Consider the following 23949-nt stretch of genomic DNA (forward strand, 5'->3'; position numbering starts at 1 on the left):
GTGGAGCATTTGTCATCTAAAGAGCCAGTTGGTGGAGTTGAAAAACAATTAAAAGGAAAGTGAATGCTGGACTGACATTCATCAGGTAGTCAGAAACTCAACTCCAATGGCATGTTGTTAACATGTTTGTCATTACTTTAGAAGATATCCCCAACGTTGAACGTGTGCATTTTATTAATTATGTAATGAGATGTGGAAATTAACTTCTTGTCATATCTTACAAATTGCACCTTTAAGTGAACTTTTCACAGTGTTTAGTTCAGTCTATAACAGGCTGTTCCAGACTCAGGTATCCCTCACAAAGAAATAATAATGAATAAAAATTAAATGAAATAGATGAAATAATATGCTACACATACACACTCTATCACACATTCATTCGTGTTTCTGAATGTACTGAATAAGTAAAAGCAGTATGAATCCAAATTCCACCTCTACATCAAAACTTAGACTCATGCACCTGAACCAGCCCTCATAAAAGTAGAAATACAAGTATACTCACAGCCATACTGTACACATAAGCTGAGCAGTGGGAAGAGAGCACCTTTTTTTAGTGTGGCGTTGTGATAAATAGGATTAGGGATTTGGGAGATTTAGGGGGAATAATCCGTCTGTGTATCGGAGAGAGGCAGCAGCGGTGATGATCAAAAGAAAACGCTGTGATTCAGAGCTCCAAAATCTCAGAATTGACTGAAAACTTGGAGTGACATTTTCTCCATATTTTTCCTCCAAGGATCAGCTTTCATTTTGTCACTGTGACTGCTGTAATTGCCACATAATCGCCTCATACTGTACAACACCGTCTGTGTGTGTGAGAGGGTGTGTGTGTGTGTGTGTGTGTCTGTGTACAAGAGCCGAGGATAGACAGAGAATTATATATTCACAGTAATTAATCAGATTTACAGTTTACATCAGGGGAGAGAGAGATAGTCTGTTTGTTGTGGGTGTTAGTATTAAGCAGAGGATTGGACTTGGTTATTTAACATGCAGTTGATTTGAACAGCTGCTCTGTTCTGCTACTATCTATACCACCATATCAATAGGCTAAAAAAAATAAAAAATAAAAAATCCACAAAAACACTGCACAACTGTAACTTTTCTCTGCAGGCTGAATCATCCCTGGCTGGCTGAGTGGGCCACCCAGCTTCTTCATTCTTTGCATTTATCCACTTAAAGCACTTCAGGACCACAAGAGGCTGGAGCTGGACCTAAAAACAGTGGAGATGAAGCAGAGAAAACAACTCGGCTCATTTTCACAAGATAGGCAAAGACACAGTGCTACTTCGGGGCCTGTTGGAATGCGCAAAACCAGGTTCACTTTTTCAGTCTGAGGAATGTAAAAACCCAGCTGAGATAGTCATACTTCTGCTGTAGAAGCCTGACTGTCAAGTACACATTAAACTGGGTTCTCTCATGTTTGTGTGATTAACACCTCAACATGGAAAGTAAATGGGAATAACATTGTTGGAGGAGTGTTATGTTGTCTCCCTGCAGTACCAGCAGCTGCTAAAATTGTTTGCAGGTGAACTGAAACCGAGTTATCACAAGGCTGCAAAAAAAAAAAAACAAAACAAAAAAAAAAAACACGTAGATGTGTTGGATCCAATTTCCTACTTAAAACTGATTCCTCACAATACGTGTAATATCTGACTTTTCCAGCATATGTACCTGTAGTCACTGGCAATCACATCCCAAGTGTTAATCCCGTCATATGTACATTATATGGTACAGAACACCTTCAAACCAAAATATAACTCGTGATACCATGTCAGCGCTGCCTGTCTTGTCATATCATATGTGTGTGTGTGTGTGTGTGTGCGTGTGTGTGTGTGGGAGTGAACCCAGAAAAATACAACCTTCCTTCGTCTTTTTACATTGCAGGACGTGACTAAATGACTTGCATAATGTTGCAGGAACATTTTAGTCTCACTCACTTCAATTTGTGCCAAAACACCAAAATCACCTTCAAAATGACAAAGGCAAACAGTATTGAGGGACAAGCGTATGCATCTTTAGAAAGAAACCAAGTCCCGTCCCCCCCCCAAAAAAAGATGATTTTACACTGTAATAACTACATTTTATTTCAGAGCTTCATCCACACAAATCCAAATGAGGCAGCCATTATCCTGGAGTTTCAGTGAAAACATACTTTGAAACTACCTTCTGTTTACAAGGCTGATTCTCCCAAACGTGTTCTTGGACCAACACAGAAAGTCAAAGACCACACTGCTTACAAAAGAACGCACATTTATTGTCTAGATATTTCAATCATTTTAGATCAGCTAGCATTAAGACCATTTAGTATTTCTCCTGATTAGACGTTTCTTTTCCATGTAAAAGAAATACAAAAAACAGTTTGTTATTTCTAAAGCATGTCCTGTAAGAAAAAAAAACCAAAACATATATACATTTTTACAAACATTCAACAGACAAAAATAGATTTAAAAAAATGTGAAGTTAATGAATTTAAAAACGGCTGAAAGTGACTGACTCCTTCATGAAGCTGAAAATGAACTGCACTAACCTTGACAAATAATTTAATCTTGATTGCAGTCTACTTTGTACTTTCAAAGGCATTTGTACTTGTCACTACTGTGACATTTGTACTTTCACAAATGTCACACATTTCAGAATATTAACAGAGAAATGACATTATTAAAAAAAAAAGGCAATTCTGTCTGTAAAATTATGTGCAATTAAAAAGGACTGGTTTAAACACAAGGTTAATTTACTTGTCAAGATGATCTTTTTAAGTACAGCTGGTCCATGTTCCTGAAATGTGATTAACCGTCCCACATAGTAAAGACATCGGGCGTATGAAAGAGTGAGAAAGGCGCAGACGGGATGAATTTACAACAGTGAAGACAGTAACTGAAGAGTCAGAGTTAATATGAATCATTATGACCTCAATCAATGAGCTTATTGTAAAAGAGACCACAAGCAAATGAACTGTATTAAAACTAACAGCAGGGCCCTGTCCACACTTCAATAAGACCATATGGAAAAATGCTGTTTGAAAATCTGAATCCATATCCAGCTGCCTGTTCAGAAAGTCTGAACAAAGGTGGGGCTCACTCTGAAAATATGTGCAGCTGATGACACACACCGTGGCTTATGTTGCTTGTGGAGTGCAGCCATGTGGAAAAACATAAGCTGGGAAATGATCTGTTGAAACAGGTACACCAGACGAGGATCAATGGAATATGAGGATTAATTCAATCTCTGGAACTTGTTTTCACTTCAGGTTTGCACTTATTGGTCTTTCACCCAGAAACACAAATGAACTGGGGAGGAAAAAATATGAATAACCAGTTATGTCTCTCACAACAAAATTTAGAGTATATTATCCTGTTCAGGAAACTTACTGGGTTTGGAAAGCTTGTTTTTTTTGTATTTTGGTCAAATCAACATAGCCTTCAGTATGTTTGAAACTTTCGTTGTGTGTGTGTGTGTGTACTAAGAGTGTAGGTGGACAGCTATGACTACAGTGCTGAGGATGGTTACTGAGGATGGGATGTTCTGTTTTTGTCAGAAAAGCTACTTTTCAGAGAGTGTCGGCATATCAGAACAGCAAGCTGAGGTTCTAAGGTCAGAGGAGTGAGAGCTGCCTCTCCTCCTACATTTCTCAATAATTTTGTCCATTTCGGTCCACAATTTCCACTTTCTGTCTGTTATATTCATCCACCTGGTTTGAGCGTTCGGTTTAGGGGTCTGTGCTCCAGGTCATGACACTGAATCAAGTATGTTTTAAAATCCAATGTTCAGTACTGCGCTCATCAGAAGAGCTGATCCCTGTCAAAACAAAACAATGCCCCTCCCCCTTTGGTTCAGTCACTGTCTGGTCCCTGTAACTGATCCCAGTCCAGTTCGTAGTAGAAAGCAGCAGGGACATGAACGTCCAAATGATTCCTCTCCTTCCATTCACATCCAGCTGCTCCAGTGAATTCCCAGCTGATGTGGAGTCACATGCACAGGCCCAACAGACATGCGCATGTAAAATGTTTGTCTCCTTTCTGTGTCTCCTCAGCAGATGTAACAGAAAAGAGAAGGTGCCATCAAGATCCTTCTCTTCTGCGATTTCTGGCTACATGTGAAAATCCCTAGAAACATAGTGGCCGTGTGGGGAAACAACGAATGTTCTTTCTGTCTTTCTTGCTTTCCATATTTTTAGTAGATAACTTCATAAACAGTGGCCTTCTTGTCTCCTGAACCGGTGACGATGTATTTGTCGTCCACAGATATGTCACAGCTTAGCACCGAGGAGGATTCTTTAGACTGAAGAGAAAGAAAGAAGATGAGAGGAAAGAAAGTCAGTCAGATATATATATGAACTCCTAATAAAATCAAGAACAAGTACACGGTACAGTACTTTGAGGTTTTAAAAGTATGCTCTTAGAAAATATAATAATGTCTGGTGTTCTCATTCCTATCAGGATTGCTGTATGGTTAACCAGACTAAGTAGGTTTCATAATACGTTCTTACAAAAGCATGCTGATCCAGAACATACAGTCTGACCTGTTAAAGCTGCAGCAGCAACTTGAGAGGGCAATTTTACAGATTGGCTGTGTTAATATACATATTTTATGATCAATTTTATGATTTATGGTCTCCCAACCTGGAATATGCTGGCTCCATATGGTGTTCTCCATGCATTCAGTAAGTTATCTTTTCCTGTGCTCACAAACCATTTACCTGGTAGAGAAACAGAAACACACACACACCACAATAAGCAATCTCAGGGTAAAACAGAAAGGTAGGCAATGGTATCACTAACATGGTTAAGCAGCGGGAAAAAAAAGGAAACCATTTGTAGAATAGCACAGATGAAATTAAAGAGGTGTTCTCATTTCTCTCTTCCCTTGTTTCCTATCTATTTCTATACTGTCCTATCTAATAAAGAAAAAATGCCAGGAAAGCCTTAGAACCATAACAAAACATTTAAATCTCTCATTTTAAAAGGAAATAATTTTACGGTAGAGTGGAATATGAGAGGGGGACTATATAGACTGAGATAAAGACGGCTGGTTGCTTACCACAATAGGCAAACTGGAGGGACAATACACAGCTCTCGTGTAGATGAAGCTGGTATTTGTCAGGCTTGGTGACATGAAGGACCTCAACGTTGCTGCTCTCCATTCCCACAGCAAGCCACTCCCCTGTTGGACAGTAGCCGAGAGAGAAGATCTGGACAGAAGAGATGGGAAATTACTCTTTAGTAAAATGAAAGTTTTTCAAGGTTGGTCGATGAAGCGCCGTTTGCTGATACGAGCGCGTACCTGTGATGTAAAGTCATGCTGCTGCAGCTGCCGTCCCTCCCTCAGATCCCAGGAGCGGACAGTGTTATCGAGGCCTCCGGTCCACAGCTTGGTGCCATCATTGGAGATGTCGATACAGCTGGCTCCATCTGTGTGGCCCTGGAACTGCCTGCAGGAGACACACATCCATAGTTAAATAAAGACGGAAATGTTCAAACAAAGACACACATTGCAGTTGGTGTGCATCACCGAATACCAAATGTGGAGGGCTTACAGCACATGTGTCAAACCGGTCCACAGGAGGGCCAGTGTAGCTGCAGGTTTTTGTGCCAACCAACCAAGAGCACACCGTTTGACCAATCAACTGTCTGAAGACGGAGATCAGTTGATTAAATGAGTCAAGTCTGGTGTGCTGCTACTTGGTTGGAAAGAAAACCTGCAGCCACACCGGCCCTCCTGTGGACCGGTTTGACATGCCTGGCTTACAGGGACTCTCAGCAGCCACTCTTGTAGTATTCGTGCTAAATATTCTGCCTCTCTGTACTACAACTTGTAATCAGAAAGGTCAAACAGCAGAGGGGCTGCTAATTATAGAAGGTCAACACTGCGGCAGACAGCTGGTTCGAGAAGCCAGGCACTAATTGCAGATGCCCTTAAAATTCACCTGAGCCACACTCTCCACGTTCCTTCTGTTCAAAATCAAACCGCACATGCAACAAGGTCTCTCTTACCTAACGAGTGTCTGGTTGTGTAAATCCCAGACTGCGATGTTTCCATCGCTGCAGCACGAGAAGCAGACCTTGGAGTCTGGGCTGATGGCCAGAGCGTAACATGCTGGAGCTGATGATGTTAACTCTGCCTTAATCCTGGGAGTGGGCGTGGCCAAATCCCAGATTGAGAGTGTGCTGGCTTCACCTCCCACTATCAGCGTCCGGCCATCAGGGAGGAGACGGCAGGAGCGGATGTAGTTGTCTCGATTCTGATGTGAGAAACACATAAAATATATTTCAGGCTTGGTCTATACATACAACGCTATTATCTGTATTGACTATTTAAAACCACACACATATCTTTCTAGTTCAAACAATCCAGAAATTCTGGTTTTAATAGTTTAAATGAAAACTGGATACAACACACACCTCTCACAATCAAAAAAGACATTTTATTCTTTATACCTTCTCCACCAACCTCCCCGTCTCACTCACCAAACAGTCAAGCTGTGACACTGGGCTCTTGTTTCCTGGGTGACTAATATCCCAGACCTTAACGCAACCCTTTCCTCCTGTGTAAACGTGTCGGGTGGGGTTACTGATGGTAACGGCGCACACCACCTCTCCATGATTCAGTGTGTTGATTTGACGGGCGTGACGAGGAATCCCTGGGCCCACCAAAGCGTCTGGGGGGAACGGCACTGGCTGCATCTGTCCATCGGCCGCCACGTGAAAGGAGTAAGCACTGATGATACAAAAAAAAAATAAAACAACGGGAAGAGGTTAAACATGATGACAAATTGTGTTGAGGAGAACACAGAATACAGAGAGCAAGTGGACAAAGGTGCAGAAATGAAAAACAAAGGTAAAAATGAGAAGGGGATAAGTGTAATTATTTTCAAAAGGGGGGGGGTTTCAAGGACATATCAGTTGTTCCACTGTGCAATTCAATCAGTCGTCAAACATATAAGTTACCGCAAACACACTTACGGTTTGCCGCCAGGGATTCCTGTCAGACTGGGAGGCATTCCAGGAACTCGCATATGAGGATGAGGATCAAAACCAACCTTGAGGAGAAAACCCAGACTTAATTATGAGCACAGTGCAAACATGCACCCATAGGCATTGGCAAAATACACACAGGCCAAAACTACCCTGTATAACAGAACACAAACACAAAGCAAACACACACTCTTGAGCACACACCTTCTGTGTCAGAATGACAAGTTTAAGAGTCAGCAAACACACGGAGGCAGAGCTGTCAGTACTTGCGCTCCCTTGAATGCAACATAGACATCTGGTGAGTACACAACCTGAGGTTCTATCAAGTGTTGCCCAGACACATACACAGCTGTGACTCTACTAAACCTATTTAAACAGTGTAATGAACACCAAGCAAATACAGCCCAGAGTGATGAGGCGATTGAACGTAATAGGCATCAGCATAGTCGCTGTATAAATACTATCACACAGACACGAGACACAGAGCTCTGCAACTATTGACACTTTCCACTTTGACACGTTGCAATATAAAATATCCCATGCTTGTGGAAAGCATTCACACCCCTTAACTTCCTGATCTTTCAGTGTTTTAAAACACTGAATTACACTGGATCCGATTTTTCAACAAGGAGAAAAGAGGTTAAAGTAAAACTTTTAATAGACGAAATAATTGATTTCATAATTAATTTCAGAATTGATTTCAGAATTCATTCCAGCAGTCGTGGCAGATTTTCGACATTCTATAAGAAGCTGGATCGAGATCACCAGTGTTTAATCAAGGTGTGGCAAGTGATTTTAATTTAAATGCCTGGAAGGTGCGGTGCAACCGTTACTGCAGTTATTTTCCTGGCAACAGCTACATTATGAAGACAGAAGATGAAATCTGCTGTTACTGAAAAGTACATATCACAGGAAAGAAAATCTCCAACACACTGCATATTCCCTCAGAACAGTGTAAGGTCCATCATAAATAATGGAAAGAATGTACTATAGCTCAGCTTTAAATCTGCCTGGGGCAGGTTACAGGGTTCCACTGTGCATAACTGTTGCCCAGGCGCTTCAGGGAGAAAAGCAAACAGGAAGTCATTGTTGGGGAAAAAAAAACATGAAGGCAGCAGAAGTCAAAGGCATGGCCTGAAAATGTACTCTTCTCTATTTGCTCACATTCACCATCACCACCAACTTTTATAAAAAAAAATAGTTGGACAAACACTTGCCCAAATGTACAAAACGGATACTGGTTTGTCTACAGAGTCAAGTCTGAGATTCATGCCAAAAGAAACTCTACAAAATACTGAAGGGGGAGACTTGTGTATTGAATGATTTTATGTTTCAGATTGGTTCTTACTTTATATGTTTTCACTTTGAGATTTCTGTTCATTACGGTCAAAAAAGCCAAACTGCATCAACCGTGATTCAATATTGAGTCATGAGGGTGGTTACAAATCGTATGTATATTGTATCATTGTAGGGTAACAATTAGTAACGTATGAAAAAACAAAAATAAACAACTTCTATACAGTACACTACTTATGTTTTATATTTTGCATAGGCTTTCTATATCTGTGTGATGCAGCAGATGAACACCCACAGATGCAAAATGTCACTTTACCAAAGCCTTCAGCCTTTGCCACTCACCATGGGCGAACGGCCATACGCCGCCACAGCGGCCGCAGCAGCAGCACTCATCTGGGGTGACATGTTATGCAGTCCGGCAGCATAAGCCGCAGCTCCAGCAGCACCAGCGAGCTCCCCATTCATCCCTGCTGGGTGGGGCAACATACCAAATGCCCCCGGATATGGACCTGGTACAGCTAGGGGGGTCCGCAAACCTGCAGCTGAGGAGGAGAAACCCCATTACCACAGTCATCTGATATTACTAGTAACTGTTTTTCTTTGGGAGTGATACAAAGTTAAGCATATACAAACAGAGATTTCAAACCAAAAGTGTGATTTGCTGGCGAACAGATTTATCTTTCATATCAAGCGTACTGTGGGGAACGCTGCATAGGCATGAGGTTGTACCATGGAACATTAGTGATCAAAACTTGGAAGAACAGTTCTTTTCAAAGTCCTACATCATTTATCCAAAGCCCCTTCGACTCTTAAAGTTGAGTTTTCCTGAGGGGTAATTGGATACAATTGATTGCCCTCTGGCAATGATTACCATATCAAAATAACACAACTTGTTGTATAATTCATTTAAAAATGTTTATACTTACTGGGTGGATGAGGTATCTCCATCGAAGGAGGTTTTGATAGACTGGGCCGGATTCCGGGAGTGGAGCTCGGACCAGGGGTGGAGTCACCTCTTGGGGTGGGTGTGCTTGACTTCAGCCCAGGTGTACCTGCCTTGTCTCGCTGCCAGAGACAGAGGACAGAGGAAACAGGACAGAGAGAGAAAGAGAGAAAATTTAGAGGCATACAAGAAATATGGAAGTACTCAATCTATAAATCAATCTGTCTGCCTCGTCAAACTATACTAAAACAACTCAGGCAATTTAGTCTTGTTCATCTGTACCATTGGCATCTCTTTGGACTTGAGGGAAGAGGAACTAGCTGATGATGCAGTAGAGGCTGGACTACAAGGGTCTTTCTTGAGAAGACGCGCTTTATCCAAGCCATTTTCTCTAGGGGAGGGGAGAGGTGTGCCACGAGGGGAGGCAGGATCCTGGTGGAGGAACAAGGATTCATTTAACTACCTGAGAACAAACTTGCTGCACAAAAGTCATGCTGGCATTTTCCTGGATGGAAGATTCACAACTGTTTACTGAGGTTCATTTAGAAGGGGACTGCATCCCTTCCACCAGAACACAGTCATCCTAACTACTGAAAAATCAAGGGAGAAAAAAAAAAATATCAAAACCATACTGACCTCATTCGAGACATCCACCACTAAATTGTCATCACTTTTCTCCCCATCGCTATCCTGCAGAGGAGGGCAATCAGTTAGCACATTATTAAACAAACTAATAAAGTGAAACATATTTGAGCACAGACAATTTTTTTTTTACTTGAATATTTGCAGAAACATGCACAATCATCAGAACCCTTTCTTACATAGTGGCTGGAGTCTTTGTCATCCACCTTACGTTTCTTGGTGTCGTTTGGAAACTCAGGTCCGTTGCGACGCTTATCCGAATTCCTAAGACTTTCTGGCAGCAAAGAGTTACTCTGCAGATGAGGAGGAGAAAGAGGACAGAACACAGTGGGGTAGTAGAGAGAGATCAGAGAAATAAGATGGGGGGGCATAGTGAGGAGGGAGTTTGGAGGACAAAGAAAATAGAAAAAGGAAACGGATTTGCAGAGGTGAGACAATGTTGCCATTCACGGTTCAGGTTGTGCTTTATTGTGTGTGCATTCTGCATAAGCTTACTAAAACCGTCTGATCCATCTAACACTAATTACAGCAGCTATTTAGCTATGTGTACAGCAGGTTAGAAAAACAGACTCTTACTTGCAAATAGGTTAATAGTTCACATAAGCATGAATTAAGCAGCACTAACACTTAAACGGCAACCTTTTTTCTCACTTGACCATAGCCAGCACGGCCACACACAAACACACACCTCTGAAGTTGATGATTACACTAAGTGGCTCTCAAAATCTATCAGTGCTCCCTCTCCTGGCTCTGACAAGCTGCACCAGCTGCAGTTGTGCGTGTGTGTGTGTGTGTTTGTGTGTGTGTAATTGACTGTAAAAGCCTGTGTGTGATCAAGTGTGTACCAGACTGTGCATGTGTATTACTTGCATAACCGTCCTGTGTCCCAAGACTACATGTACGCGCGGACACAGACATATGCATACCAACATACACATGCACACGCACAGGCGCACGCGCATGCACGCGCACACACACACGCACACAGAGTTAGCCCCCCCCAGCCACCTGACCAACGGATCCTATTGTTAATGGATTAAAGCTTCATGTTGAGTCCATTATAATCTCAGCCTGTCAATGAAATGTGCATCCAACATACACAAACACACATGCACATGCACACATCTAGCCAGTCTGCGCTTGAGCTTTGAGGGGGGAAAAGGGTAAATGAAGGAGGAATAGCTAAGAGAGGAGGAGGCAGAGGGGGAGGAGGGTGAGAAAAGGGGGGACAGGGAGGGTATGAGATTAGAGGACAGAGGATGGAAGGAGGGTGTGAGAGTGTGGAGAAGAAGAAAGGGTGACAAGAGACGGGGGAAGGAGAAAGAGGGGTGAAAATCTGTATTCTGCCAAAGGCCCCTTCCTTCACGCCCTCCTCTCTTCCTCCCTCCCTCCCACCTCCTCCCCCTTTATTGAAAGGTTTTAGTGAGCTGAGCACAGGAGCACTGACCCGCAAAACATAAGCAATTTCCCCCCTCCCGTCTCTCCCCTGTTCACTTTTAGCATGGTCTCTCTCTCTCTCTCTCTCACGTACGTGCACGCGCACACACACACACACAAGCTCAGTGTCATATGACTGCTTCCCCTTTCCCCTCCCTTTCTCAAACCTCCCCTCTCAGTGGTGGTGATATTAAACACAATGAGAGTCTTTAAGCGCGGGATCAGGGGCGGTGGGGGGAGGGGGGAGAAGGGGGTAATCTGCTCACTGAGGTGTTAAATAGGCACAACAATGCAGGCTAGGCTGGAGGAGTGTGTGTGTGTATGTGTGTATTTCTGTGTGACCATGCTAAAAAGCTCATTTGGAGGAGAAAAGCAACCCAACAGTTCAGAGCAAATCTAGGACAGAACTAAAGGAGCAGGCCAAGCTCTACCCGAGAGAGCTCCCCAAACACACACAAACACACAAACAAACGCACACACACTTTGAAATTGACAGTCAAAAATATACATCTTGAGGATGAAAGTTATTTGGCTGTGAAACAGAGGTAAAAAAAACAGCTAAATGCTTTCATGCATAATGACATGGTGAGGTGAACTTCATTGATCCCTGAGGGGAAATTGGGTCACTGCAGCAAAAAAATAGGTTGACAAAAGCAATACTATAAAAATGAAAAAAGTGAGTCTGGCTCAGCTGCACGGTGCCCAGTATCCCCTTTTAAATTTCAAGTCTCTGTTTTTCTATTACTTGGTGATAAACGTGATGTGACTCCTTAGATGCTGTATTTTCAATAAAATACAATTATGTGAGACAATTCAGTGGTTGGTTCAAGACAACCAAGTCTACATCACAGAGAGTATTTACCATTTATCATAATGCACACATTGAGATCATTACCTCAAACTGCTATATGTAAACTAAATGTAGTCTACTTAGAGCAGACAGTTTAAATTTGCTTTTCCTTCAGCTTGAGTGGAGCTTACTGATTCCATAAACATCTATCAACTGAGCTAAGACAAACTAATCTCACTGTTGAGAACAAAGTCAAATTCCCCAAAACCAAAACTACCCCTTTAAGAGAGACAAGACAATAAACTGTTTGCCAGATTAGTAAACATTACTGCAGAAAGAGGAAGTACTTACTGTGCCAGGCTCCCGCTCTATTGCCGTTGAAAATGCATACATGTGGTTGAGGTCATCGGGTTGGGTGTGCAACAGTGCAGAAAACGAAAAAAAAGAAGTAAAAATAGAAATGAGAATGTGTTAGAAATGTGAAGTGTACATTTCGCTGCATTAGTAAATAGCAAAACTGAACAGAAAGAAAACTTGGTAGAAGGCCAAACTTTTTCCCCCCCCAAAAAAGTAATAGAAGTGATATTTCTGGTGGTGCAGGGGTGTGTTTGTTCACCTCTCAGGTGCTCAGGTCCTGCAGGATGTGAGTCTGGTCCAGACAGGTGGGGCTTTTTATCACCACCATCTTTTCCTGCCAGATGGGGAGGAAGAGCACCAAGTGCCCCTGACAGTGCCAGGAGACCAGCTGAACCACCCAGCTGAGAGGGGTGGAGGCCAGCAGGATGAGGGGTGAGGGGCACAGGGGCACCACCATGGTTATGGGATAGATGCTGCTGCTAGAGAGAAAGAAACGACAGTAAGAGGCATTCAGTTGAGCTGAGAGAAAAGACCTGCATGTTGCAAAAAAAAAATCAGACGTTGAGCTCACTGGATGTAGTCAAAAAATTGACCTGTGACAACAAAATCTCAATATGTGAATTAAACTGAGCCATCAATAGGTAGAAATCAATAGCACTCTGCAACCTAATCAATAGAGATTTCTATTGCCCTATTGAAGTCTTCAACAGATGGGACAGTTTCTTCAGTGTCTGGGTTTACACCACCTCAACAAGCTGCTGCTGTCTACAAGGCGGTGAACACATCCTTTCCCCCTACACACCGCCAAACACACACTGACGCACACTCACACCCTCCTCCCTCTGGGGTCAAACACTGAACAATACTGACAGCTGGGATCACAGCCCAGAGCCTGAGGATGTGGTGGTAAAAAAGGGGGGGGGGGGGGGGTGAGGAATGACTGAGTGGGGGGAGAGAGCTAAGAGCCCCAGCTGCTGCCTGCACTGTCAGGTCTTGTGAGGGAGTAAGGCGGCTGAGGAGAGAGGGGAGGAGAGAAGAGGGTCACAGATAGAGGGAGGGAGAGGGAGTTTGGCTGGCAGCCCCGCTCTCTCTTTCACACCAAATCAGGCGCTCGTCTGAGCGTGAAATGCCTTTGTGTTCCAAAACATCATTATTGCCTCCTCAGACAGTAGCCGCGGGAATCCAAGCTCACTGATTCGCCACCGGGAGGGGAGGAGGAAGGAGGGAGAGCGGGGAGGGGGGGACACAGGAGGCGACTCGGCAGGGGTGGAAGGAGTGCTGAAGGTCAAACCGACTTTTATCTCACCTAATTGACTAACCCACTCCCCCTCTCCCGAGCCCCTGCCTTTTCTTTTCCTTTCTATCCATCCTTCACTCTCTGCATCCTGCCCCGATGAATGAAAGCAAAACAACGAAGCAGTCTTTTAGCATCAACCTCCATGCCTGCCTGTACACACACACACTCAATTTCCCCACGTTGGCTCGCCTGCCAAACAATCAAACATAAACACACCCACACGTCACACTTGATCACACTAACATGCATACAGAGAGTCTAGATAAACCAGGCCGGCGCACACACATCCTCGCTCAAATACCCAGCCCCTGCCTGTTGTTTTCTGGGGATAACAGAAATGCACGCTCCGCTGCGCCCAGACGCACACACAAACAGATGCAAAAACACACACACATGGATACACAAACAGAACCCCTGATGGGAGTAAATGGAGGGGAAGTATTGGTCGAGGCAAGGGGAGCCCGGTTTGTCATGGGATGTTAGTGTGAGCTGGTGTGTATGCATGTATGCGCTGTGTGTGTGTGTGTGTGTGTGTGTGTGTGTGTGTGTGTGTGTGTGCAGAAGTAGGGGCAACATGCTTCATTACACTCATTTAACTCACAAACAGGGTGAATGACAGGTTGGCGTGGGAGGAGGGGGGGAGAGGGGAGTGTAAGGGCAACGCCGTGACCCCCCACCACCACCACCACCTTTTACAAACACTGAAATCCTGCAATTAAGACTCAAACAGCAACTGCCAAATCCCCCATCTCACACACACACACACACATCACAACACTCCCCCCCCCCCCATCAGTCCACGCCAACTAACAAGCCCACCTCACATTTAACTCTCCGAATCCACTGCCCACTCTTTCCTAAGCTAAAACTATGAAGACACCCCCTTCATTTTCCCCCACATTCCCCTTCAGCTCAACCCCCTGGCCTCATCTCCCGCCACTCATGCACCCTATGGCTCCTATAAAGCAGTGTATTCTCTGCAAAATCCCATCCCACCCAAAAAGTCACCGCCAACAGCTCAACTCTTTTTACATAAACATCACAGCGAAACCACAAGGAAAAAGTTTATACTTCTGGAATTTCTTTTCGACACTCAATGTGCCAGCCCCTATTCAGCTCAAGTCTGAATGGCTGGTCATGCCCCATTCACCGTAGGCTGACGACACCTCTTCAATAAACACCTCCCATCACACTTCTCCCACTCATTCATACCCTCTATTCACTTCTCCTCCAATGCAAAAAAAAATCTGTTCTATCAATCCATTTCATTTCTAGACCTGCAGGATATAAAAATAAGAAACTAACAGCAACCACAGACTTACTTTTATTTCCCCTTTAATGTTCTTACCAAGTCTTTTATATTTGTTCTGTATATGTGCTCACGACCTTGAGATTAGATTACTGATCAAAGAATTAATATACCTGCACTTCCTTTAGAACACAGTGTCAGTTATATGCCTACAATGTAGAGTTTCCGTGAGTTTTAAGTGAGATCCAAATAAATAAATAATTACTTTACGCACTTTGGTGTTGTGTTCAAGCATACACAAAGTTTCACATTTCAATTACAGTAGTTACAATGCTATACTAGTGTAAATATGACATGCTGGTTGCTCTTTCACATCCAGTACAAGTAGCACTACTGAATATCGGGCATGTACATAGTCAAATAACAAGTGCCCTTTAGAACACACAGTACAAGAGTACATACAGACATGAGCTGAGAGTAAAGAGTAAGTAGAAGAATACACACTGTGGGTGGAAGACCTGGCAGTCCACGTACCCCAATGACCGCATTGAGTTCTGCCATAGTCACCTGTTTAGCTCGCTCCACAGCTTGGACTACCTGCTGCTGGTGCTGCAAAACACAAAGACAATGTGGCTAAAGACCAAGAGGAATAAAAGGCTGATTTATCAGTAAAGCTAATGGAGACTTCTTGAATGTGTAAATGGCATTTTAAAAAAAGTCTGTAACTCAAAGTCACCCATACTTACCTCCTGTGAGAGGAAGGGAATGACTTGTGCACAGATGGTGTTTAGTCTCTTGGCAATCTCAGTCTGATGGAGAAGGAGACACACAGAGACAGAAAGAGATTTAATTGTTAATAACATAATTACATTCACGTAGCAAGACAGCTGTTCAGTAACACCAATAAAGTAATACAAACACGCAAACACACACACACACACACACACTGAAACCCCTACCAGTCTATGATAACGACACACATCCACTTTCCTCCACACACAAATCCAGTTTGGGCCATTTTCAGCATAACACACAAACACAGCACAATGAGATTTTCTTCTCTAATCATCCGAGTGAGCTCAAGTTTCCCTCTTGCCTGTTGTATTACTTTTGCTCTCTCTCTCTATCCTCTGTGCTCCTGTCCCTCTTCCCATCAGCACTTCAACATAATCTCATCAGCTTCTAACTTCATTTGCTCTCCCCCAGTATCCATGCCAACACATCCGCCTGCCCCCCAAACCCCCCGGAGGTGGCAACAATTGGCTGAAACCAGATACCCCCACAGTGGCACCAAATCAGATAAGGGGACTCATATTACATATCATCCAATCAAATTGATACGAAGAAGGCCAGGGTGAAGAGGGAACTGGAGGAGCCATGAAACGTGGTAATGGCTCATCAGATACACACATCCCACATAAATAGATACACATGCTGGGTTTTAAATCTTAAAATGGCTATGTGTTGTTCTATGAAAGTGAAAAAGTTGGACGATTTTCATATTAAACACTAATGACATGTGGGATTATGGAAACTTTTCAAATCTGCTTGAAACGAGTCAAGACCGAAAAGACGTCATCAAACTAAAAAGACATTTGCTATCCCACAGCACAGCGGGATCATCTGTGGTAGTTTAAGTGCACCAAAAGCTAAGGACGCGTTGAAGTTAAGGACGTTGGAGCATAAACTCTATCCATTTTATCCATGTAATCCACCCGCATCTAAGCAGCACTCGAGCATCATTCAGTCAGCATTGAGTTTGAAAGAGAGACTGAAGTAAGAAAATGTCAAGAAGTCAAATGGGACACACCAAAACTTGTCTACAATGCTTGTATTTAACTGCTTTAGCATAGCTGACCATGCTGCATTTATGCGGTACACTTCGCCACCGCACCTGATGTACCTGTTACCGCAGCCGCTCCACAATGATTTAGAATGATGCACCTTTAACAGCACACGTTCAGCTCTGTAGAAGGCTACACCCTGGCCAGCTCCTGAGACGCTGACTTCGGCACACTGTAACTCAATCTTATTATGTCCACCTTATTCCATGCACAGAACGCTCTAAATAAAGATCTATTTCCGGCGGTCTATACCTGCAAGGGTCTTCTCAGAATCCTGAGTTGTAAGCCTATAATTAGCCTTGTATAAAAGGCTCACTGATTAGGCTGTCTGAGAATAGTCTGACCAACTACTATCAGGTCAGCTCAGCTAATCTAACAAAGCTAACTGACAAGCCTAACAAGGATCAAACAGACGAATCCAGCCACAAATACCTGAAGTCTCATGCCCTAGAAATTGTGACTCACGGACATTGTGGGGAAATAAAATAATAAAACAACTCATGCACTTGTGGGACAGTTTTTCATATCAGTTTCTGAATAACAACATTACAGAATTGCTATGGTGCACCAGGTGATATAATTGATTGAGTGGGTAAACAAATTTGAGGATACAGAGAGAAGATGCATAGTATATACACACACACACACACAAACAATGTGCTAACGGAGAACAGGATTCCCATTACACATATAATTGAAGCATTACTGCCACGCTACATACACACACACACATACTCGTACCTCCCCAGCAGGACATGGGCTGTTCTGTATCCCCCATGTCCTACCCCCGCCCACACTAACTTGTTGCTCTGACAACTGCAGCCCAAAGCTAATGACCTCCCCTGGAGATTTTGTGTGTGTGTGTGTTTGTGTGTGCGTGAACAATAGACGCATCTACCTCGCAATGAAAGAACAGTAGCTTCACATGGACATAAAACGAAAGAGGAGCCAAGAGAAAAAAAAAAAAGAGAAACGAGAGTGGGGGTGCATCACAAGGAAGAAGAGATCCCATGCTTTTAAAATGGAGAATGAGGAAGGCAGTAAGAAAACGAGAGAACTTGGGCTGTAAACAGAGAAGAATAACACAGAAGGAGCAGGAGAAGATGAGGAAAAAAAAAAAACTCAGGGAGGGAGTGTGAGAGAGTCAAGGAAGCATCCCCAGTCCTCAGTGAAGCAGTCAGGCCAATCCACCTCCAACAGGGCATATGCAGGAACCCTGAAGTTAAATTTAATCACTTTAGGGCCTTTATAAAGATCCTTTCCATACACTTAAAGGCCTCCTGACACTTCAAGTTCTAACCGGTTTCACTGAGCGACACACTTTAACTTCTACATTTACTACAATATAAAAGTGCTTCGGTGTAGGGACGGTGGTGGTGGTGGTGGTGGTGGTGGTCTAGCACAGAAATGTGCAGCACAGACCCGGGACCAGATGTATTTATAAAAAGGATACGTACACACAACGGTGAGAATGTGTCACCTCAGACAGACCACAGGCCAGCATACACACAGTTCTCAATAGACATCTGCAGGCTAAATGATGAGGTGGACATGAATAATGACAGGAAAACATTGTTTGTTTAAGTTATTTTCCAGTTTCACTGATTGTATTATTGTGTGTTCAAAGGCATATTTACAAACTTAATTTTAAATTTATATTTATGAGTGATGATTTTTCATCACTTTTTATCGGAACCATTATTTCCCTGTTAATTATCATTTCATTTGATCCTGAACTGCGAAGCGCTTTGTAAAGTCAGTTTCAGCACGAGATACATTCATAACGATGAGTGAGATATTAGAGTCTTTTACAAGTATAGGTGATATATTACTGGCACAGGCACTATGAATAGCCACAGCTGTGCTTAACAGTTGTATGTAATGACAACTGATTTGTTGATCACTGATGCCACAGATTTGGTTAAATCGTATTTTTCTTCTCATTGACAGTGGTGGAGCAGACATTAAGCATCAATATGCAAATGGTTGTTACATCCATTTATGAATAATAGTGGAAGTCAAATAATGCTTGTGCATGTGCATCCTTTTCCACATGGCTTAAGATTCACAAAACACAATCAGTCACACATACAGCTTGATGATAAGATGACAATTGTGCATATTTCTGTCTTGTATACACACATTTTTGGTCAAGAATCTACACAGAGTTTTAAACATCCGGCTGCCACTGCTGGGCACTGATCCTCATTAAGGCTACACCTATCACAGGTTAACACCCGGGCTGAAACGGACCTTCACGTAACATTATCAAGTAGAAGTCAGTCAGTCAGGGATTGAGTCCATTTCAGGATAAACCTAGCAGGATTCCATAAATAAACTACATGGAATCAGACAATGCACCTATGCAGTGCCGTAACTCACACAAACCTTACCTTTAAATAACTATACACATTGAGAAGAGGCTATAAAAGTTAATACCTCAGGAAATGGTGCTTGAGACTTTTTAAAGGGTCTTAATTGTGGTTAAATAAATTTATCAAGTTTTAATACATTTTGAGGTCCCCCCGGACACCCTGTCCTACTTCCTCTGGTCTGTCAATGTCTGTGATAATTACGGTACCTGTAAACATTGTGACTCATGCATGATTTCTGTGGGGAAATGTGTCGACTGCATGAGAAAGAGAGGGAGCGTCTTCCCTCCTCATCCGTGTGTCAACACAGTATATTTGCCCATTTTGTGTATGTACACATGAATAAAAATGTTTGACTTTCTGTGCGTACATTAGCGTGCATGTGTTCCACTGTCCCTGTTCTCATGTCCATATATCAAGTGCAAAGCCACTGTCTTTCACCTATTGGTTTGTCGACTAACATTTTGAAGCCTCTAATTTGGCATTATGGCCGGCACCATCTTGATTTTTTTGGAGCCAGAAGTTGGATGAAAGGGTGGAGCAGGGAAGGATATACTTTGCCACGTCTCTATCCTGATTGGATTCAACTGACAACCTGAGGACACACCGTGGTGGCAACGCCCTTAAATTCACTGCTGTATCATCTGTTTTAGATGATCTATTTTTAAACTGGACTACGGTGACTAAAGTGGTGTATCGAAGAAGAAGCACAAACTCTTTAGGCAACAGTTTACTGAGGTAACAGATCAAGGGAGAAGTAAGGTCATGTCATCATAGGCTTTCATACAATCAGACTTCTGTTTGCTACCAGAGTCACATAACCTGCTGTCCATTAGAAAGGATGAAAGTTGAAGGCACTTCCATACTGGCTTTGCTTTCCGACCTGGAAGCTCTGTCCACTATTTATATCGTCTATGGTTTACATACATTATTTATGCAAACCATATTTATGCAGTGCCTTACATTACAATAGGTAAGAGTCCTTTCTACATTTCACGTTAGCACACTCGTGCTCCTGCCCTATTAAAGTGTGTACTGCTGTGTTTTTGCCTCCCTGCTTCTAAAAAGGGGAGCTCCACTGTCTCTCCTCTGCTGGCCTCAACTTGATCGATTCCTCTGCCCTCCCCAGCCCTGCCCCTCTAATGTAATAAAGCAGGCCGCTCCCCTAGACAGCACCAATCAATCTACAGAGCCATTCATCCTGCCTCTGGGCTCAGGCGGCCTGCCCTAACTGGGGAAATGGAGACAGAGGCCCATCGATCACAAATAAACACACATACACACACACAGGGGATACAGTAAAGCACACACAAAAGCATTTGCACGTACACAAGGACACATCAACAGGCAGACAAACCAAATACATCAAAACCCTGCCATGAGAGAGAGAGGGAGGGGGAGAGAGAGTGAGAGAGAGAGAGAGAGGGAGGGACGGGACGGGAAGAGAGAGAGAGAGAGAGAGACAGAGAAAGAGAGACAGAAAGGGGAAGAGAGTCAAACAGGAAGATGCAGAGGGTAGGCAAGAGGCAAACAGATAAGCATCCGTACCTGTTTGTGCATTTCAATGTTGAGGCCATAAGACATCTCATAGTACTGAGGAGGAGAGAGAATCAGATGGTTAGATTAGTAAAAAGAACTCTGAACCTTTGAAACAAAGGGCTTAATCAGCTAAGAGAATATATGCAACCTTACAGGCGATGCAAATCTTTTGTGAATGGAGTGCCACACCTGGTCATTCTCACACAGCAATCAAACTACATTTGAAAGTGACAGCATTGAAATCAAATGGTTGTTACCTGTGCAAGAGGGTCCGCATAAAGGCCAAGTAGAGAGATGTGGTAGCGAATAACTCAGAACAGCCTAACTGTATTTTGTTTGTGTCTGTGTCAGAACAAATTTGTTTGACACACTAGGCCTTTGAGTTCATTTTGATTCAGGTGAAATAAATGTAAATGAATTTCCCTTTAGAAAGATGAGATAAATGCAGAATCTCATTCGTTCGATCTTGTGAAACGACGGGTTTGCTGAAATACTGCAGCTCGGCTTAATCGAAATGAATAATCTGCTCTACTCACAAATTTGCAAAGTCGTTATGCAGTCTCGTCTGACAATCAAATCATCTTCATTAGAATGTCTCAGGAAGGAAATTCTGTACAACTACGCACAATAAAAACAGGTGTTACTGTTATTTTCATGTGCAGTTTTTCTGATATGCCTTTTCCCTTGGTTCAGAAAAAATACAACATTCATTTAATCTCCAAATAAGACTTTCCATTTATCAGCCTTTGGTAAGATCTTCAGCTCCGGAACAAACGGAGCTGGTAGGGACACTGCACTCGCTGCAGCAGGGTAAAAGGCCCAGTATAAGATGTTGTGAGGGGAAATGAACTGAGCGTCATGCAGATCTCACCATGACATAGTGTCTCTGCATCTCTGTCTTTTCACTGGCCAGCTTCTCGCACTCCAGCTTGAGACTGAAAAACACAACAAAGCAAAAACTCAGAACTTTTCAAGGTGAACAAATTTGATCGCATTTAGTCCAAGCCTGTCAGTGTAAACCAGCACCCCAACTGTCCACAGATTTGGAATCGATATAAATAATGATCAGCCCTGGGGATGGTTATTAGCTTGTTTTGACTGTGGAATATTAGCACATCTTTTGGACAGGTACATGAATATCTCTCTTCCGTGTGCTCAATCTTAGCATAAACAGTGAGGATACTAAACAAACTACTTGTTGATCCTCCAGCAGTTTTGCTACAATAGATATTTTGAACTGGTTCAGCAGCATACAGCTGCACACACACACACACACACACTTACTGAGTAATGCACCCATAAACGCAAATTCAAAGAGAAACCTAAACAGTGCAGAGTCATTTCAGAAGAATGAAAGTGAAATGGAGACGATTCTTCCTGTCAAATTATTATAACCACTCTCTGCTGGATGTATGATGTTTGGTTTAACCCTGCTATTTGCATGTGTGACTTAGAATATGAATTTCAAACAAAGCAAGGTCAGTGCCTTTTCACCTGTTGCGGCCAACCCTCCCTGACAACACAAACAAGTTAAAGTACATACACACAAAGCAAAGAAAAATACAACCGCACACATATTCAGGCAGTCTTTTCCCCAAACACACAACTACACACACACAGGAAAATAAGGAGTGATTTATGAAACCCTGAACCCACACGCCACCCTCTGGCTCTCACCCATCACCAAGACTTAGACCTACCGCAGTGTAAGCACTAACGCTGATGCCTGGGTCTGATGCATATGTGTGCATGAGTGTATGTGAAGCTAATCCAGATTTACGGGTTAGTACGGGGCCAGACCTGGGGTTTTGTTCATTATGGTAAGGAGTATGACTGCGGTTGGGGTGAGGTTTGGTGTTAGAGGCCGGATGACAATGAGAAAATTGACCAGCAGGCTGCCCAGAACGACGGAGGTGCCTTCCGTATGAATGTGTGCGTTTGTGTTATCCACCTGTGGTACTGTGCCTGAAGAAACTGGAACTCCTCCTTGATGCGGTCCAGCGACTCTGGGATGGTGAACTTGAAGGGCTGGCCTGGAGCCTGGTGGGGCGTCTGAGACACACACACACACACACACACACAAAGGATTATTAACATCACAGTGCCTCATTATGCGGACTACAATGTGCATCTTGTCCTTACTGGGCTCACATGCAATGTCAACAACTTTTAATTATTAGCAGTTATTAAATCAACAATATTATTAATCCCACTCTGCTTCTCGGGGCAGACGCAGAGCCCAATTAACACGAAGAGAGAGCTTGGTTTAACCCGTGGGCTGTTAAAACAACAACAAGAGACAACAAGAGGCGCGGGTCAGACAAAGAGGTAATGTTATCTTCCTGTTTGTGAACTCCCGGTTACAGCCAGGTGAACAACAGATAAAGAAAGAGGGGAAGAGTCTTACCGGGTGTCGCCCCTGGGGGAACATTGTTATCTCCGGGAGGATGTAACCGTTTCCTTCTTAAAGTCCCGTTACGAGGGATCAAGCGAAGGTACAGTGAGGATGTGGGGTGCTGGGGATCACGGGGAAGAATCCATCCGCCGTTGTTGTTAGGGCCAACTGTGGTTAATTTCAAACAAAACCGACCGCTCCGTCCGAGTTCACCGACCGTTTAATTTGAATCCGTGCTCCTCTCTGTCTCGTTGTCTCTTGCCCGCTACACCGACAGTGCGGCGGTAAATGAACCGGAAAAACACGGGAAACGGCTCATTAGGTGGAGGCAGCCAAGAGAGAGGCGGCGTGGTGGTGGTGAGAACCAGGTGAGAAACGAAAAGGCTGGAGCCACCTCAATCACTCCGGCGTTTGTTTTGTGTATGATCCAACGTATTCCGAGTACAGAGAGGCGACCAAACAAACAAGAACAAATTCAAGTCAGCAGACGCTCAACAGACAGCCGCAAACTGTCGGCCCTAAGTCGGAGCATCAGAAACAAATCCACACAAGTTAATTGCAGAGTTCCCACTTGACTCGCCGCGGTCGCTAGTTGGCCGTCGAACAGTCAACAAAACCGAAATATTTACTTTCCCGCTTTGTTTGGATGCAAACCTGTGTCCAAAATAGATCTTACAAAAAAAGAGGAAAGATGTTGTGAGTTTTGATAGCAACAACTCCCACAGCAGTGGCAACAGTCCGCCATCCAAGCTCGGCTTTACCTCAATGGCAACTTTCTCACGCGGTTTCACGCTCCCAGCTAACCGAAAATGTAAACCGT

General features: G+C 43.3%; 1 protein-coding gene across 6 annotated transcripts; it reads right to left on the reverse strand.

Moving 5' to 3' along the window:
* Positions 1 to 2065: 2065 nt before the first annotated feature.
* Positions 2066 to 23949, reverse strand: LOC124058403 (transducin-like enhancer protein 1). 6 transcript variants are annotated; one of them, XM_046387623.1, is made up of 20 exons: positions 23142 to 23949; positions 22686 to 22786; positions 21606 to 21669; positions 20744 to 20788; positions 15726 to 15788; positions 15514 to 15588; positions 12693 to 12909; positions 12428 to 12444; positions 10029 to 10142; positions 9844 to 9897; positions 9490 to 9639; positions 9191 to 9329; positions 8607 to 8806; positions 6957 to 7033; positions 6462 to 6711; positions 5988 to 6235; positions 5278 to 5425; positions 5035 to 5185; positions 4617 to 4693; positions 2066 to 4275 (listed from the first exon to the last, which is right to left on the reverse strand). In XM_046387623.1, the coding sequence occupies exons 1-20, from the start codon at positions 23163 to 23165 to the stop codon at positions 4168 to 4170; spliced, it is 2322 nt and encodes a 773-aa protein (XP_046243579.1). In that variant the 5' UTR covers positions 23166 to 23949; the 3' UTR covers positions 2066 to 4167. The 6 variants fall into 6 exon arrangements, with proteins under 6 accessions (XP_046243579.1, XP_046243578.1, XP_046243581.1 ...); XM_046387622.1 differs by having other exon boundaries at positions 12693 to 12912; XM_046387625.1 differs by having other exon boundaries at positions 15547 to 15588; positions 23142 to 23948.

Source organism: Scatophagus argus, chromosome 4 (genome assembly GCF_020382885.2).
Source record: "Scatophagus argus isolate fScaArg1 chromosome 4, fScaArg1.pri, whole genome shotgun sequence".
Lineage (NCBI taxonomy): Eukaryota > Metazoa > Chordata > Actinopteri > Scatophagidae > Scatophagus > Scatophagus argus.